This window comes from Maylandia zebra, linkage group LG7 (genome assembly GCF_041146795.1).
Source record: "Maylandia zebra isolate NMK-2024a linkage group LG7, Mzebra_GT3a, whole genome shotgun sequence".
Classification (NCBI taxonomy): domain Eukaryota; kingdom Metazoa; phylum Chordata; class Actinopteri; order Cichliformes; family Cichlidae; genus Maylandia; species Maylandia zebra.
Window position 1 is genome coordinate 65,801,561 of NC_135173.1, and position 15,228 is coordinate 65,816,788.

The window sequence follows — 15,228 nt, forward strand, 5'->3', positions numbered from 1 at the left end:
GTTACACTGTAACTGTGTCACGTGAGTAAATGTGCACATTGCCAGTCATTTTTTTTATTATTTATACCATGTAAAAGGTAAATGGACTGGTTTTTATATTGGATTTTTCTTCTCTATATGAGCACTCAAAGATTTACACAACTTGCCTCATTCATCCATTGCACAAGCACTAGAGCAGACAGGAATCGAACCACCAACCTTATGACCTGCTAGGACCTGTTAGGTTTTAATCAGGTGACTGAATGCTCCCTTAGTTACACTACAACAGGTCTGGGCTTCTAGATTTTTCTTCTTCAGTCCCCTTTTCCACTTACACCTCTCTGTATTTAATCATTAGTTGTTATTAATCTCTGTCTCTCTTCCACAGCATGTCTTTTGTCCCGTCTTTCTCCCCTCACCCCTAACCGGTCACAGCAGATGGCCCCGCCCCTCCCTGAGCCTGGTTTTGCTGCAGGTTTCTTCCTGTTAAAAGGGAGTTTTTCCTTCCCACTGTGGCCAAAGCACTTGTTCATAGGGGTCATATGACTGTTTGGGTTTTCTCTGCATTATTGTAGGGTCTCCCTTACCATATAAAGCACCTTGAGGAAACTGTTGTTGTGATTTGGTGCTGTGTAAATAAAATTGAATTGAATGGAATTTAATTATAATGGCTTGAGTTAAACAGATTCTACATCTTATATGCATTTGGTCTCAACCTAAACTACACAGTGAGATATTTCTGTCTTTTCAGCTTAATTTACTTACATTCACATAAACAGTGACACTTATCTGCAGAGTCTGCATAAATGATTAGCATGTTGAACGCATAAAATCTGCCCATAACATGGGAATACCTACAGCCCCACATCTACACCTTTCGAAGTAACACCAAATGAAAAAATCTAAACAACACAAGTAATTTTTCAGTTGGCGCTCTTACTTAAATATTCTATGATTTTGTGAGGCATGTCAGATTTCTAATTTTGCCTCAGGATATCAGTGGATCTCATCTCATCTGCTGTTTTTATGTACCTGCCATTCACCACTCTGGTTTGTCCCCACAAATGAGAAAATCCTGTATAACCAACCATTTGCTTCAGCTTCACAATCCACTGTGATTCAAAAATATCTTTATCGAAAGGATCATTTATTCCTACTGCCATTCGATGATCTACACCAGAAGCCAATCATCCTACATCTCTCTTTATCAGCCCACTTCTCCATATACAGCAAATAAACAGCAGCATTTGTATTCAATTTAAGTAGGTCCCTTTAGAAATAAAGCATGAAAAGATTCAATACATGACATTTCTTCATGGCCTCACACCTCTAGTAAAACCACACGGTGAAACAGATAACAGATAATCCCAAATCTCTAGCTTCAGTTCACACACTATGAAGGGCTTTCCTGGCATGCCCCACTTGTATCTCAAATCTGGTGGTAAATAATGTTTGGTGTTCTTCTACACATCACATAGGTCAGCTGTTCCACACAGATTTCAGGTTTATCCGGGAGAATAGTTTGTAGTAACGCAGCTCACCTCTAGATAAATCCAGTGCTCCACCTGAGGGGCAGTCCTCAGGACCTCACACAGCAGTTTTTATTTAACGAGTTCATCCTCACAGAAAACCAAACTGATTCTTCTTCAGCTTCCTCTCATGTATCTGAACTGCTGCACTGTTTTCAGAGAGAAGCACGAGTCAAACCTACACTGGAATATTTTTGTTATAATCACTCCCTCAACAATCTGAGTCCCTCAATAATCTGAGTCCCTCACTGCGTTGTGCTAATTATTGAAATGAACGACTGCATCTTCGTATATGAATGAGCATGCATCAGGCTTCCGTTTGTCGTGGGCTATCAGTTCCAAAACTGCCCCTGAGCCTCTTTGGTAAACCTAACAGCAGCTTTTTGACACCAGGAGAAGGTTTGATGACGTAGATGTTAATAATCTGGTCCACTCAATTTATCTTTATTGACTTTCTTGCATGAAATATTCTTAATGTCACAACTGAATTTTAATAGATTTAAATAATTAATAGCAAATATTGGAAATGTGGAGACGTTGGCTGTTTCTCAAAAGGCACCGATGCAGCACACCTGCAGAAAAGCAATATCACCTTGAAGATGTTATAATGCTTTGTTTTGTTTTTATTTCTTTTACTTTTGTTTCTCTTGTTGGAGATAACTGTGATCATTACAGAGCTTGTAAAAAAGGCTCTGATTAACCTTACAGTTATTATCATTCGAGTTATTGTAGATAAAGTCGATCAATATATGTTCTAATAAACTGTGCACACGTACAGGTTAATGATAGCAGCTGTGCAGTGAGATGAGCTATACGACCAATTTAAAATGAGTGATGGCACAGGAGGTTAGATGCAGGTTTGAGTACAGCTATAAAGCATCCGAATGAGCCACAAGTGCGTGCTCAGGCCACTGTAACACTGCAGATGCAAGATAAGTTTGAACTGTAATACAAACACGGCTGCTTAAAACAGGAAAATCGCTGGAATATCTGCACGAACAGAACCATGCAGACAGAAGGAAAGAGTCCACATAGTGGCCTAAGAGTAAAAGACACTGATAATGTGAGTGTTCAGGATATTAGTTTCATTTCTGCTGTCTGAGTTAGGATAAAAGTGCTCTAAAAACCTAAAAACGTCCCACTGTGGAAAAGGAGAGAAATATACAGTTATAACCTGCATGGGAGCATCTGAAGCTGTGGACTGCAGCACTGCGGTAACATAATCAGTGTTTATGAAGATCAGGCCCTGCCTGAACACAGAGCTTGACTGATTGTCTAATCCTTTAATATTACGCAGAAGATTGCATCAGCTAAGAAAACACTTCCTGTATATTTAACTGCTGCAGGTTCTGGCTCCTCCTAGCAGTGTGTGTGTGTGTGTGTGTGTGTGTGTGTGTGTGTGTGTGTGTGTGTGTGTGTGTGTGTGTGTGTGTGTTTGATGGTGACACGGGTCACATCCACCTCTTTTCTCTCTTCACCCCTATCTGCACCCAACAATCAGCCAGCATCAAGTTTCCTGTTTAAACTGCGAGTTTGGAGGAAATAGACTGAGTGGAAATCAGAACTAGAGTTTGTAGATGCTGGTATCAGGCTTCTATATAGCTGTGAGCCACTTGTAAATATTCTGTAAATAGCAAATTAAACCAGTGATCATACACTGTAAATAAGAGCACTTAGTGTCAGGTTAGCGGGAGTGAGAAGTCCTATTTGCTGAACACGTTTTTCTCATATTCTTGGTCACAGAAATCTCAATATTTGGCGTTTTCCTTTCTGGTAGGGCAAATGGGGAGACATTAGTATTCTGTTCATGATTTTGGGAACGGCTCATCTCTGCAGCAAATAATCTGTTGCTCAAAACTCCTGGGAGCAGGAAAAGTAGGGAATCTGTGTTTAGGTAAACCCTATGCTTTAGTGATGAAATGGCTCTTAGAGCCGAGGCGGTAGTTACACTCAGTAGCTCAGGAACAGAGCGGGAGGGAGAGAGAGAGAAAGAGAGGCAGGGACGACAACATCACATTAGAAAGGTATAGTAATCATCCACAACTATTTTCAGTTGCTGATGATAAAGGATTCAGAAAGTTTATTCATGCAGGTCCATATGACAGAGAATATGCATGTTCTTTTTGTTTTCATATTATAATTTATATTTAATTGTGTTGTGGTTTGCAGTGTTTTGTGTTGTTTCACTTTAAATTTGTAAAAGGAAAAAGCTGAAAATTTAAATAGTTAAAAGTTGAAATATGAATAGTTGGTTTTTGTATTATATGATTTATTTATTACATTTTATGTGGAGTGAATAAATAAAAGTATATTTATGGTGGCCCCTAGAGACAAAGCACGTAAAAACTCCAAAACACGTAAAAACTCCAAAACACGTACAAAACACAACAGAAGTGCTCCAGGATGCAGGCGCAGTGTTGAGCTTTTGTTACCTAGTGGCTACACAAGCCAGGAAGCACCAACGACCGGATTTGGTGTGTGGTAGTAACAGGTAAATGAACTTTTTTTTTAAATTATTTGAATATATATGAGTGATTGTGTATAAATACACAAACAATACAAATATGCTTTCAATTGTGTCATTTAAGTGATCTAGGTAGCTCTGTTTTGAAGTTCAGTTCATGCTAGATGTGTTTTGGAGTTTGGACGTGCTTTGTTTCTAAGGGCCACCGCATATATTTATACATAAACATATATAAATAAAACCACTTTTGTTTTTTACATTAGTAATTCCTTTTGTGCATAATTTTATATTATTGTTAATAATAAATTAATTAAAGCAACAAAATAACCTGGAGAGCCGGTTCGGAGCCGAAAGAGCCGGCTCTCTAAAAATAGCCGTAAATCCCATCACTACTATGCTTGCACATTACATAACTGAGTTGCTGCCATTAAAAAATAAAGTAAATTGCCATCATGTTTTCCAGTATTCAGGTATTTCTTGTGTTTCTGTTCATTTTGGGTCTTACTTTGCCACTCTGGTCTCCACTCCTGCATATCTCACAACCCTCATCAGGCCGGATCGAGTACCGAGGAAAGCCGTCTCAACCCCTGGCTCCACCCTGCATACAAACAACAGTAACACAAGATTAAAAGGGAAATCAGCTCTTTATCAGGAGCAAAAATCGGACAAACGTCACACGTTCCAAGAAAAGCCCCAAAAGTTTTTACAAGTAAAACACCTCAATTGATCTTCCAGATATTTTTGGTTTTATCTGTTTAGGTTTTAGGACATCTCATAACCAATAAAACGTCAGGGCATGTCATGTCTCCTGCCTGACCTGTCGTTCAGCATCAGGGTGTTCCAGTAGGCCTCAAGCGGAGCTGTGACCACGGCGTCGAACAGCGTCTGCGACAGCAGCACCTCGTCACCTGGTTAATGGGAAAGCTTCAGTTGAATGAAAGCAGATTCAAGGTCAACCTGGACCAGAGCTTCTAACTGAACACAGAAAAGGGGAACAAACTAAAGCTTGAGTGTCAAAAACCTACACTCGAGGTCAGGCTCCTTCCCCAGCAGGTAGCGGATGGCGGCCTGCAGCTGTGAGTACTTTCGGTGATCAGGGTCGATGTCTGTCTCACAGTAAGTCCTGAGGAAACCAGATCTATTAAACCAGGTTCACAGAACCTCTGTATTCTGCAGGACGTTTGACAGGGTTTCAGGCCAATAACATTAATATATTTGTAGGCTGTCTGATCAGTGTCAGTGTCAGAACAGATAAATGAAATGGCTGAAAACGTTTGTCTTAAATCATCATCAAGGACGGTTTTTACCACTCAGAGGCGATGGTGAGATCTGGTGAGGTCAGATCATGCAGCCCTGAGAAGCAAGGTAGAAAAAGTTTAGTCGGTTCAAATGAAAACACAGAAGTTTACTTCACGTTAGTTTAAGAAATGTGTTGCAGAGCATGTAGTTAACAGGCTCCACACAGCACACGATTTCAAGTCTGTGCTGAGGGCAGTTGTGGGAAACCTCACCTTCTTCCACAGATACATTTCCCATAAACATGAGCTTCCCGTGACCTTTGGTCAGTGCCATGCCGAAGCTGCGGAGACAGGTGGGGAGACGGTGACACTAATTTGATTTCTGCACCGTACAGTGTGCCCTGCTGCCCTCTAGAGGCCTCCTGGATGAAGCTCAAACATTACAGGACATATTTTCTGTACTAATATACAATAAAAAACTTTTTGATCCATCCCTCTGTATTTTTGATTATCTCTTCTTTTCTTTAAAGACCATAAGCACATACTACAGGCTTGTGAGATGAATTTCTGCTGCTATCTTCTACAGGGGATCCGACTTTGACCATTCCTTCGTAAAAGCTGGAGTTGTGCGCCCTTCATTAATGTTCCAGTAGAATAAAATCCAAAATTAAGCAGCAGGGAATAACATTCGACCTAAATTTGATGTTGTGTAAATTATGTGATATATTATAAGTTTTCCTTCTTTTACCCTGACTAAACATTAAGTCAGGATGCATGAACAGCGTACAGCTAGACCTTACAGGCTTTCACAGCTGACTGACAAGTTTGACTGAAAATTCAGCGAGTGATGATGTCACTGTGCTACGCGTGAACAACCGGAAGAACAAACTGTCAGACAGGGCACGAGAGGACTGATGGACAAAGCACAAAGCACTGCGCGTTTACCTGAAAGGCGTGTTGTCAATGTTGGTGTAGAAATATTCGTTGGTGAGGTACAGCGGCCTTTTCTGTGGCACAAAGAATCATTTTATCAGTGATGCTGCAGTTTATCGGCACATTTAATAAGCAAACTCTACGATCGACTGACTGAGACATCAGTATTACCCCTTTATCCACCGACGCTCTGATGTTCAGGCTGAGAGTGCCCGTCTCTCCTTTCACCATGGCCGTCCTCAGCTGAAAGTAGAGAAAGGAGTTTAAAATAAACTCTGAGATATATTTTAAATGTTTTTCTGCCTAAAGAAAAAAAAGACAGTGATGCTACTGAACCACTTTAGAAATTCTCTCATGCAGAGAGAAATCAGGGATTACTAAACGCGAGGGGATTTAATAATAATAATAGTAATAATAATACATCCATCCATCTTCATCCGCTTTATCCGAGGCCGGGTCGTGGGGGCAGCAGCCTAAGCAAAGACGCCCAGACCTCCCTCTCCCCAGCCACCTCCTCCAGCTTATCCGGGGGAACACCAAGGCGTTCCCAGGCCAGCCGAGAGATATAATCTCTCCAGCGTGTCCTGGGTCTGCCCCGGGGCCTCCTCCCGGTGGGACATGCCTGGAACACCTCACCCAGGAGGCGCCCAGGGGGCATCCTTGTCAGATGCCCGAACCACCTCAATAAAATGTATTATTATTATTTAATAATAATACATTTTATTTAAAAATAGCGCCTTTCAGAGCTCCCAAGGACACTGTACAACAAATACAAAATAATAAGAGTAACAGATAAAAGTTAAAAGCGTGCAGAGGTTTAAACATAAGCAATTTTAAACAGGTGAGTTTTGAGGCTGGACTTAAAAAGAGGTCAGGGGGTGAGGAATTCCAGAGTCGAGGGGCAGAGCAACTAAAAGCCCCGCCCCCCACTGTAATCAGACGAGTGGAAGGAACAGAGAGAGAAAGAGAAGATCTGAGGCAGGATGGGAAGTTCATCTGTACTAGATCAGAGAGGTATTGAATTACAGTAATCAATTCGAGAGATAATGAGATTATGGACGAGAATGGCAGTGGCATGAGGAGTGAGGAAAGGGGGGAGGCGATTGATGTTACGGAGCTGAAAATATGCTGCACGTGTGACATTATTGATGTTTCCCTTTTCCTGCTTTTGGAACTTTTGACATTCACATGATGATATCCGAACAAACCCATCAATAATTGTGTCCTGAAATAATCTGTTTGTGTTTACCAGCTCGTCTGTGTCCTCCCACTCCACCTCTGACAGATCCACACTGTTATAGTTTGGCTTCGGCTTCAGTTTCTTTCCGTCTTTGTACTGCAGGACAGAAGAGGCACTGTTACTGAGTGTGTGTGTGTGTGTAATACTGTACAACCCTTCTCATAAATATTTGATACCGTTCCCTCTTAATGCACCCTTCAGGAGATTTGCTAAACTTTTATTACTTTAAATTTAGCTCAAGTAAATCAGAGCAGCTGCCACGGAGCCCGTGAGCTAAATGTGTCTTCCAAAGTGGCCTTGAAACACAGCTCACCAGAGGTCGAAGGTCGGGGTGAGACAGGATGTAGCCGTTGTTGTTGATGAGGAAGGCGTAGCCGTGAGCTCCCAGCTGAGAGGAGAGCAGAAAATATTTAAAGCGTTTATTTTGGAAATAAAATAAAGCAGAAACAGAGTAAACCGCCCAGAGCTCACCATGTATCGGGGTGCCAGCTTCATCACCTCCATCAGCGGGATGTCGGAGCCGACCACACCGAGCAGGATGCCATGGGACAGCTGGAGACAGACGCACAGTCAAAACTCAGAGTTATAATCAAGCACCAGCCTTTTGGTTTGTGCTTCTTTCAGACACATTCAGCCCACTTTGACCTTCAGTGGCGTGTCCCAGTGAAACTTCCTTTTCTGTCACTGTAAAGTTTAACTACACTTTTAATGCCTGTGCAATTTCAATATAACAAAAGATATGCATTTTCAACAGCAGGCTATTTCTGCAGCAGTGTTTAGTGTTCAAAAGTACAAAATAGTTGCTCTCTTTCACATTTTCCAAAGCAAAGCAGAATTTAAAATGTCATAGTAAACGTACGGCATGACAAGTCATCTGAACTATTTATCGATTTATTTCTGTTTTCATTGACTGTACAGACGTGCTGCTCTTCATCGTCAGGCTGATGTGTATCAGAGCTGACACTGACCGTCTCCTTCTTCTTGCTGAAGACCGGCATGGCCACTGAGGTCATGAGCAGCAGACTCTGAGCCTTGGTGGTGAAAAGCTGAGAGACGGGAGAACATTGGGCACAAAGTGTGATTATCTGAAGTACAGAGACAAACACTCAATATAATGAACAACAAATCTGTAACAGGTGCACACAGTATTACTGTCCACATTACACAACGTGTCGCTGGATAGACTCTGACAGACAGGACCGTACAGGTTTTACATTTTTGTTTTTATATAGTATGTTGGCATTTTGGGTCATTTCTTAATTTTAAAGGTGTTTTGCAGACAATGTTATTTGTCGGTGCGTTGATTTCACATTATGTGCACATCTGAGCTTGAACTCCAGGTGGTGGTGTGGTCCTGATGCGGACCTGCCATGATGATATGAGCACTACAATCAGTTTGAGAACACTTCAGGGAGGCCTCCAGCAACTTTCAGGAAACTGAGAAAAAGCCACCTTTTTAAAAGTCAACCCATATATCTATTTATTTGAATGTGGGAATATGGGATGGATGAATGGATGATCTTCTACATGAACAAAATAAAGATAAAAGAATCTAAAAAGTCTAATTTTCTGAAGCTCAGAGCTGATAAGACAGAGGTTCTAATTTCTGTACCAGAAAATATGCCCGTTCTGATCTAGAATAATCTAGGCCTTTGCCCTCAACTGTTCCTGTCAGTGTACCTGATCTAAGACTTCGTGTTGATCAGTCCTTGTCCTTCGACACACAGAGTTCTCCAAATGCTGTTTTTTCCGACTCACTAAAATCATCAAGGAAAGGTGCTTGTTTGTGTTTTGTCTCTTCTTGTATAGACTTCTGTAACTCTCTTTTTCTGCACTCAGTAAGTCGACACCCTGGGTTGCCTGGACGCAATTTTAAAAATGCTAATTTACTACATCAAACAGACCGTCTCATACAACTCCACTTTGATGTTACTTCACAAGCTCCCTGTAGCACTTACAATGCTGTTTAAAATCCTCACCCTTACCTACAGAGCATTTCATGCTCAGGCATGGCAGCTAATGGCTATTTGAAAGGCTTCTCCTGTTGCACAGGAGGAAGAACATGGCCTAAAACCTGAGATCCAAACATGTCCATGCAGTTCTCAGATATCTTCACACAGGTGTGTTGTAGTATTTGTAAGCTGGGTTTCTGCAGCTCTGAACCATTGCAGCTTAAAAAGCTGAACTTTGTGCTGATCCTTTGGATCTTCTGATAAAAGAAATGCCAAAAATAAACTCCATGTTATATACTGATGGTAGAACCTGTAGGAGCTTCACACAAGTCCAACAGATGAAGAACTAACTATTAATCTAAAACTGCAACTTCTTTTTTTTTTTTTTTTTTACCTCCTCTGTGTTTGGAAGCTGTTGGGGTGATGGAGATGAAGGCCCAGAGGATCATGGGATAATGGGTTCATGGAGACGAGGAGAAAAAACACACATGACAATAATGACATTGTTCTGATTTAAATGAGCCCTTCACAACAGATTTAAATAGAATGGTAGTGTATACTGTAAATATGTTTAATGGCTTCTTTAAGCCCTTTGATTGGCCAGGCAGGCTCACCACAGTGTCCATGTAGGCCTCTGTCCAGATGATATCGTGGTCATGGTTGATGACCATTGGCCGACTGAGCACGTGCAGGTACTCCATGACGTTCTCCTGCACATCTGCCAGTGTGGCGATGTGTGTGTAATAACCTGAAAAAACACATGTGAGCATATTAGTGTCTGCATGAAGAAAAAGCAGGAAAGTATCACACACAGGACCGACCTTTGTTGTTGCAGGCGATCCACTTGGTGTTTTGAGCAAAGGTCATCTCTCTGCCAATCAGGTAGGTGAAGACTCGCACCTGAACACAGTGGCACACCTGTTTATGTCCGTGTTTGCCCGTTTACAAAGTTACCTGCTAATGTTTTTGTGCAGGCAACTGTAGTTAAACACAGGAAGTCGGGTTTAGAGCACCTCATTCTTACTCAGTTTGAGTAAGAATGAGGTGATAAGACAAAGGAGTTGATAGTGGACTTCCGGAGGTGCAGAGAAGTACACACCCCCATCACCATCAACGGCGCTGCTGTGGAGAGAGTGAGCAGCTTCCGCTTCCTTGGTGTACATCTGGCTGAGGATCTTACGTGGTCAGTACACACAAACAAAACAGTGAAGAAGGCGCAGCAGCGCCTCTTCTTTCTCAGGAGACTGAAAAGATTCGGCATGAGCCCCCGCATCCTCAGGACCTTCTATCACTATGCCATTGAGAGCATCCTCACTGGATGCATCACCACCTGGTATGGCAACAGCACCGCCTACAACTGCAAAGCTCTCCAGCGAGTAGTGCGGTTCTCTGAACGGATAATTGGAGGTGAGCTTCCCTCCCTCCAAGACATCTACAGGAAGCGGTGCCTGAGGAAAGCGGGGAGGATCATCAAGGACTCCAGTCACCCCAGCCATAAACTGTTCAGACTACTTCCATCAGGAAGGAGGTTCTGCAGCATCCGGTCCCGTACCAGCAGACTGAGAGACAGCTTTTTCCATCAGGCCATCAGACTGCTGAACACGTCATAGACACCTCAGCTTCACTACTGGAACTTTAACATTATGCACTCCATACTGTACAGTAATGCCACTTGTTTTGCACATGTCTCACTCTGTATATTTGATTTTATATATTTTATTTATTGTTTACTCTATTTAATTTGTAAAATATGTGTACACACACACACACACACACACACACACACACACACACACACACACACACACACACACACACACACACACACGTAGGAAAATATTTAGTATACACATCCAGAAATGCATATACTATTATATATTGTACATATATTTATTAGTTTCAGATGTAGCCATTCTTGTATTTTGCTTGTTTACATTATTGTATTTTGCACATCTCTGTTGCTTGTGAAGCTCGCACACAAGAATTTCACTCACATGTGCTGTACCAATGTACCTGCACATGTGATGTGACAATAAAAGTGATTTGATTTGATTTGATACTTTGACAATAAAGAGGTAATAATCAATAAATTACCAAAGTAATACACAAGTAATACGCTGATACAACAATTGTATATAGAACTGTCTAACAACAGACAAAATACATTCAAAGGTTACAGTATATAGAGACATTTAAGTGACGTCACTATAAAATATATTCATATATTTACATATTATTGTAACAGTAACTTTTTAAGAAACAAATATGGTGATATTAATGGTGTAATAATAGTAAGTAATGAGGTGAAACAGGCTATGATGTAGAGTTAATTCATTTCTAATATGGAAAAGCTCTCAGCTCGCAGTCCTCACCCTGCGCTCAGGCCAGTTGAACTCCTCAAAGACGGACTGAAAGTCCTCCATGGCGCCGTCTGTGATCAGCATGATGGCCTGGTTACACATGCTGCCCTGACCGTTCGCCCTCGCCTGCACACAAATGCACAACTTAGACACAGCAACAACTCCATCATCGATCTCTACTCTTTGAAAAGAGAATAAAAAAGCACTTTGTGATGCTAGATATCATTTTTTAGATTTAAGCCCCTTTTAAGCCAAGGAAACAGCAACTTTACTGTAAAGAAAATCTTTTTGAGTCTTCCCGCTCTCCAGGAAGCTTGTTGTGAACATTAAACCAGCTTAAAATTGTTTTAAACCATGAATATCCAAACAACAGTTTAACAAAGTATTGTACCCAACAGAGAAAACAATAAGTGCATTACAGTAGTCCAAACATCTTGTCATAAAAGCATGGACAAGATGTTCAAAAACATAAAAAAGATAAAGTAAACTCACTAAAAGCCTCAACCATTAAAAAACTAGTTTTAATAAGAGAATTTATCTCCTTATCTTAGATTCACAGTCCAGTTTGACACCACAGTTTTCTGCTGGGTCTGAACACCTCAGGTTACTCTCAGTGAAATAATTAAAAAACCAGCAGCAGCCAGCAGTGTTACTCAATGCACCAAAGGTAAAAATGTGAAAAATCCAAGGTGATTGTCAGAAGACTTGACCTCTGACCTTGACTTTGTCGAGGTCACTCAGAATTACTCGGCGGGGTGACAAAAATACCCCACGAGCCTTTGATGGTTGAGGGATAAAAAATGATGGGAATGTTTACTTTGATGTTCTTTAGAAACTCCACCTGTGGTTTAGGGGAGTTGATATTTTCATTGGTAGGTAAATGTAAGTGTTGTTAAAAAAAATGGTAGACACGGCCATGTTATTTAGAAATCAGGCCAAGATGGAGCAGATAAAATCAATATAAGTTAGGAGAGTGGTAAAAAGCGGGCTGAGCGGACACTAACCTCGTTCAGGATTTTGAAGGACTCCTTCATGGCATTCTTGATCTTTGCTTCGCCTTTGACATGCAGCTCCTCCACCAACACCTTAAAGTGCTGAGACAGGAAACGAGTACAAAGAGGCTTCGTATACAGACAGACATTCATTTTTATTGCCCAGATTCAAAGAAATTCTGATTTAATTTAATTTGAATATATGTGCCTCCCTTTATCCTGTCAGTCAACTACAACCAAGTTTCAATCATTTATTACTTAGGTGACTAATTTTGATCTTGTGTTTGAGGTAGTTTTGAAAAATACGGTACCTTCAGCCTTAACACTGAAACTCTCACAAGCACAGAGGCTCTCTAGCTCCAGCTTGACCTGCTGTGGTTTCTGATGCCACTTTAAGAATTAGGCTAAGAGGCTGATCTGATAATGACACTCGGGGTTTTCCTCTGTGTTTGCGTCTGTGTGATGGCTGCTAAGATGCCTCCTGGGCTCTTTAGGCTTCCATGAAGCAGATAATGGTCTCACCTCTCTGTTGTCCAAGTCGGCCTGGACCAGAGTTCCTCTGAAACACGGCTCCACGTAGCGAACGTAGTCTGTGTACTGCAGACAGGGAAAGAAACACAGACGAGGCAGGCTCATGAGCAAAAACAGGCAGTCAGTGGTTCCATTAACTAATCCAGTAATTGAACCTTTAATGTTTTAGTGATAAAGCTATGACTTCACAATGATGTTGATGTTACCCAGACTTAAAAAGTACTCACACCAGCACAACACATGCTTTTCATAATGAAACTGAGAAGTGATTACAGTTTTTAAGATGTGAGGGGTTTCCTGACCAGCCAGGTCTTAATCCAACATCAAATTAACGTGTTGGTTCCAACACGTTAATTTGATGATCTTATAGTTATTTGGTTATAACTTGTGACATTTCTATGTTAGGAGTTCTTCCTTGTTCTTGTTTAGTTCCTTTCCATTTCATTTGGATAGTGTTTGTCTCTGGTACTTTGTATGTAGTTTTCTGAGTACTGCATCTGAATCCTTTCAGGGCTTCAGGATATGCACGATATGAGAACTTATGAGCCTGTAGCGCTAATGAAGCAGGCATGGATTACCATCACTGTAAATACCATCTCTTTGCATAAATGTGATTTATTATCCAATAAGTCTTAAAAAGAAAGGAAATAATTATGGTTATTTTTTAACTCTAGATACCAGTAAAAATAATTTAAATTGAAAAAATGTATGAAACTCCAAATTTATGTCACTTGTGAAACTTTTGGTCATGACTGTTGTTTTCCTGCCATTTTTCACTTAAACGCTGCTCAGAGTCACAACACTGTAATAGTTTTTAAGTAGATGTGCGCATGTCTCACAGCAATGACGTTGACAAAGTCGTTCTCTCCCAGTGTATCCAGAATGGTGTTGATGGTGTGTTTGGCAATGGTCATCTTCAGTCCCTTCATACTGCCGCTAATGTCCACCATGATGATGATGTCTTTGGGAGACGTGGCAGCCTGGATGTACCTGTACACAGGAAGTGGAGACAGCCAATGGCTGTTGGGATCAATAACATTGGTCCAAACTCCACAGAGTAGTGGAGCAGTGCCATTGACATTATACCTGTATACATATATTATATATTATTAGCATACACTCAGAAAAATGAAATTGGTTGGTTGTTACGTGTACAAGATTCAAACTTGTAATTTGAACTAAATAATTTCATGTTTCTATGGTGAACGTGATTAAATCATATAGCATCTGCATGAACTTCAGCAACTTAATTTGTTCTTGTTGAGATGACCTGATACGATCTAGTAAGAGTGGTTAGTTGTCTGGAATCACGAAATTCACAAGATCATATTAGAGGTCAAACTGCAGGAAAATCGCTGGAGTTTTAAGAGGCAGACAACTACACCCACACCACGTGTATGCTATTGCTATTTATTGTGGTTCAACCTGTCAAGGACAAAAACGTACAGAAAATTCTGCATCAAGCCTTGTAAACATATCTTTCCTACTTTTGTTAAGCCTGGAGTGACAGCTTGGAGGTGTGATGGTTACTGCTGTTGCCTCACAGCAAGAAGGGCCTGGGTTCAAATCCACAATCTGGCTGGTTTGCAGTGTGTAATTAGAGTTACGCTAATTGGTGATTCTAAATTATCCATGAATGTCAGTGCAAATGGTTGTTTGTCTCTATGAAATCATCAACCGCCATATTGGTTCATTAAGCAAGACTAATTGCCTTGATTACCAAAGTAGTTGTTCAAACAACAAGATTTCATTGTGTTCTCCTAAAGTTTTTAACTTGTGTCGAATGAATTAAAACAAATTTCACTTTAAATACTTCAATAAATCACTTCAAGTCAATGTAAGTATACTACGTTGATCCAACGTAATCTGATTACATTAAACCACCAAATGCCAAATGTGTTGGTTTGACATGGTCAAAAATGGGTTATTGTACTTGGTTAAATCACGTGGAAAAAGGTGCCACGATTAAATTGTGTTCATCCAACAACAGATTTTTTTGAGCGTACATTA

General features: G+C 40.8%; 1 protein-coding gene across 4 annotated transcripts in view; it reads right to left on the bottom strand.

Annotated features, from left to right (window-relative positions):
- Nucleotides 1–15,228, bottom strand: part of LOC101471517 (voltage-dependent calcium channel subunit alpha-2/delta-4) — a 79,259-nt gene that overhangs the window by 42,342 nt on the left and 21,689 nt on the right. For 3 of the 4 annotated variants that reach the window (XM_076886920.1, XM_076886919.1, XM_076886917.1), the window contains 18 exons: nucleotides 14,058–14,208; nucleotides 13,210–13,284; nucleotides 12,700–12,789; nucleotides 11,708–11,821; nucleotides 10,157–10,235; nucleotides 9,950–10,083; nucleotides 9,730–9,747; nucleotides 8,352–8,429; nucleotides 7,855–7,935; nucleotides 7,697–7,771; nucleotides 7,393–7,479; nucleotides 6,315–6,386; nucleotides 6,156–6,217; nucleotides 5,484–5,551; nucleotides 5,280–5,325; nucleotides 4,998–5,095; nucleotides 4,790–4,880; nucleotides 4,478–4,570 (listed from right to left, as the gene is read on the bottom strand). In XM_076886920.1, coding sequence (XP_076743035.1) covers nucleotides 4,478–4,570; nucleotides 4,790–4,880; nucleotides 4,998–5,095; nucleotides 5,280–5,325; nucleotides 5,484–5,551; nucleotides 6,156–6,217; nucleotides 6,315–6,386; nucleotides 7,393–7,479; nucleotides 7,697–7,771; nucleotides 7,855–7,935; nucleotides 8,352–8,429; nucleotides 9,730–9,747; nucleotides 9,950–10,083; nucleotides 10,157–10,235; nucleotides 11,708–11,821; nucleotides 12,700–12,789; nucleotides 13,210–13,284; nucleotides 14,058–14,208 — 1,512 coding nt within the window. The remainder of the gene's footprint in view (nucleotides 1–4,477; nucleotides 4,571–4,789; nucleotides 4,881–4,997; nucleotides 5,096–5,279; nucleotides 5,326–5,483; nucleotides 5,552–6,155; nucleotides 6,218–6,314; nucleotides 6,387–7,392; nucleotides 7,480–7,696; nucleotides 7,772–7,854; nucleotides 7,936–8,351; nucleotides 8,430–9,729; nucleotides 9,748–9,949; nucleotides 10,084–10,156; nucleotides 10,236–11,707; nucleotides 11,822–12,699; nucleotides 12,790–13,209; nucleotides 13,285–14,057; nucleotides 14,209–15,228) is intronic. The other variant, XM_076886918.1, reaches the window with a different exon arrangement.